This window comes from Lottia gigantea, assembly GCF_000327385.1.
Source record: "Lottia gigantea unplaced genomic scaffold LOTGIsca_847, whole genome shotgun sequence".
In the NCBI taxonomy this organism is placed as follows: Eukaryota; Metazoa; Mollusca; class Gastropoda; family Lottiidae; genus Lottia; species Lottia gigantea.
In genome coordinates, this window is record NW_008710798.1 from 1 (window position 1) to 1872 (window position 1872).

At 37.5% G+C, this 1872-nt stretch overlaps 1 protein-coding gene across 1 annotated transcript in view; it reads right to left on the reverse strand.

The window, feature by feature from the left end:
* Window positions 1–306: 306 nt before the first annotated feature.
* LOTGIDRAFT_96232 (hypothetical protein) overlaps window positions 307–1872 on the reverse strand; it is a gene marked incomplete at both ends in the record, with an annotated part of 9323 nt that continues 7757 nt past the window's right edge. Inside the window, one exon of the mRNA XM_009067662.1 lies at window positions 307–386. Within this exon, the coding sequence (XP_009065910.1) occupies window positions 307–386 (80 nt within the window). The remainder of the gene's footprint in view (window positions 387–1872) is intronic.

Sequence of the window (1872 nt, forward strand, 5' to 3'; positions counted from 1 at the left end):
GGGTCGACTTTGTTATGCGATAATTTCACCAATGGCGTTGTCATGTTGGTAGGGGGTGCTGGATCGGCTTTGGCCCCCCACTTTCAAATTTGTTATAATTTTACACACTGAAAGAATGGCCTGTGGCCCCCTTGGACACTTTTGAGGCCCCTGCTCGCCCATTTTTTAGACACGCCACTGGTCATCCAGGAGTCAACGAATTTCAGATGGCCTGAATGAATTTTGAGCATGTATAGATGATGGCCCACTGTTATCGTCTTACCTTTGTTTTATAAACTCAGACAAACTCCGTTTCATGTTTTCATCTGTACAACACTCTAAAGGCGTTTTGTCGTTCACATTCTTCAGATCTGTCTTAGAGCCATTTTCTATCAAACACTTCGCTACTTTGATTTTCTTCTCGATATCAGAGCCTACTGATAGACCCATCATAGCAGCAAACTGAAATATTCAAAATGAGGTAACATAATGACTTAATATTATAATGCTTTTAATAAAAAAAAAATTAAAGGGATTGCAAAGAGGTTTTTTAAAAATTGTTTGTGTATCGGGAACTGTAACCACTTCAGATCAAGCCGTATTCTTTATTTTATCCGTACTTTTAACTCCCATATTTATGCTTATTAAGACTCTCTTGAAATCTTCAGCCAATCCTTAGTTTTTTAGATGTAAACAAAGCGCAATTTCTTCAATTTTCAATCAGATGACGTCACTAATCTAAACTTTAAACTAAAATAATGCTTTTTACAGCAGAGTGACTCGATAAGTAAAGAAAACCATTAAAATACTACTTTACGTTATAACAGAGCGACTTGTTCAGTAAAGAAAAACATAAGAAACACTGAACCTATAGTACATCGTTCAGTAAACAAAACCATAAAAACACTTCACGTTACAACAACAGAGTGACTCAGTCATTAGACAAAACTATGAAAACACTACGTAACGTTCTAACAGAGCGACTCGTTCATAAGACAAAACCACAAAACACTACGTAACGTTCCAACAGAGCGACTCGTTAAGACAAAACCACAAAACACTACGTAACGTTACAACAGAGGGACTCGTTCGTTAGACAAAACCACAAAACACTACGTAACGTTAACGTTCGAACAGACAGACTTGTTCAGACAAAACCACAAAACACTATTGTACGTTACAACAGACAGACTTGTTCAGACAAAACCACAAAACACTACTGTACGTAACAACAGAGGGACTCGTTCATAAGACAAAACCACAAAACACTATGTAACGTTCGAACAGAGAGACTTGTTCAGACAAAACCACAAAACACTACGTAACGTACCAACAGAGCGACTCGTTAAGACAAAACCACAACACACTACTGTACGTTACAACAGAGGGACTCGTTCATTAGACAAAACCACAAAACGCTACGTAACGTTCCAACAGAGAGACTTGTTCAGACAAAACCACAAAACACTACGTAACGTTCCAACAGAGTGACTCGTTCAGTAAACACAACTATAAAAGGCGATTTCCACAGCTATAGGTGGGTCAAAATGACCATTGATTGTTAAAATTTCAAACTTACAATTGGTTAAATACTTACTTGTTGACGAGTGCCACTACTTGCCTCATTACAACAGGTGTGCAGAGGGCTATTTTTCTTTCTGTCAACGGCATTGATATCGGCATCTGTAGCAGATGATAGAAAATAATATGAAAGTATTTATCTTCAGCAACATGACAATGTGGACCATTTTTTTTATGAAGATCCAATGCAATGAGTATTGTAACAGATATACCCAACCTTCCAGAATATCTGATGCCACACTGTCGGTTGGTATGTTTATCACGTGGTGCACAAACATTTCACTGTTGTAAAAGAAGTTTTTTTTTCTGTTT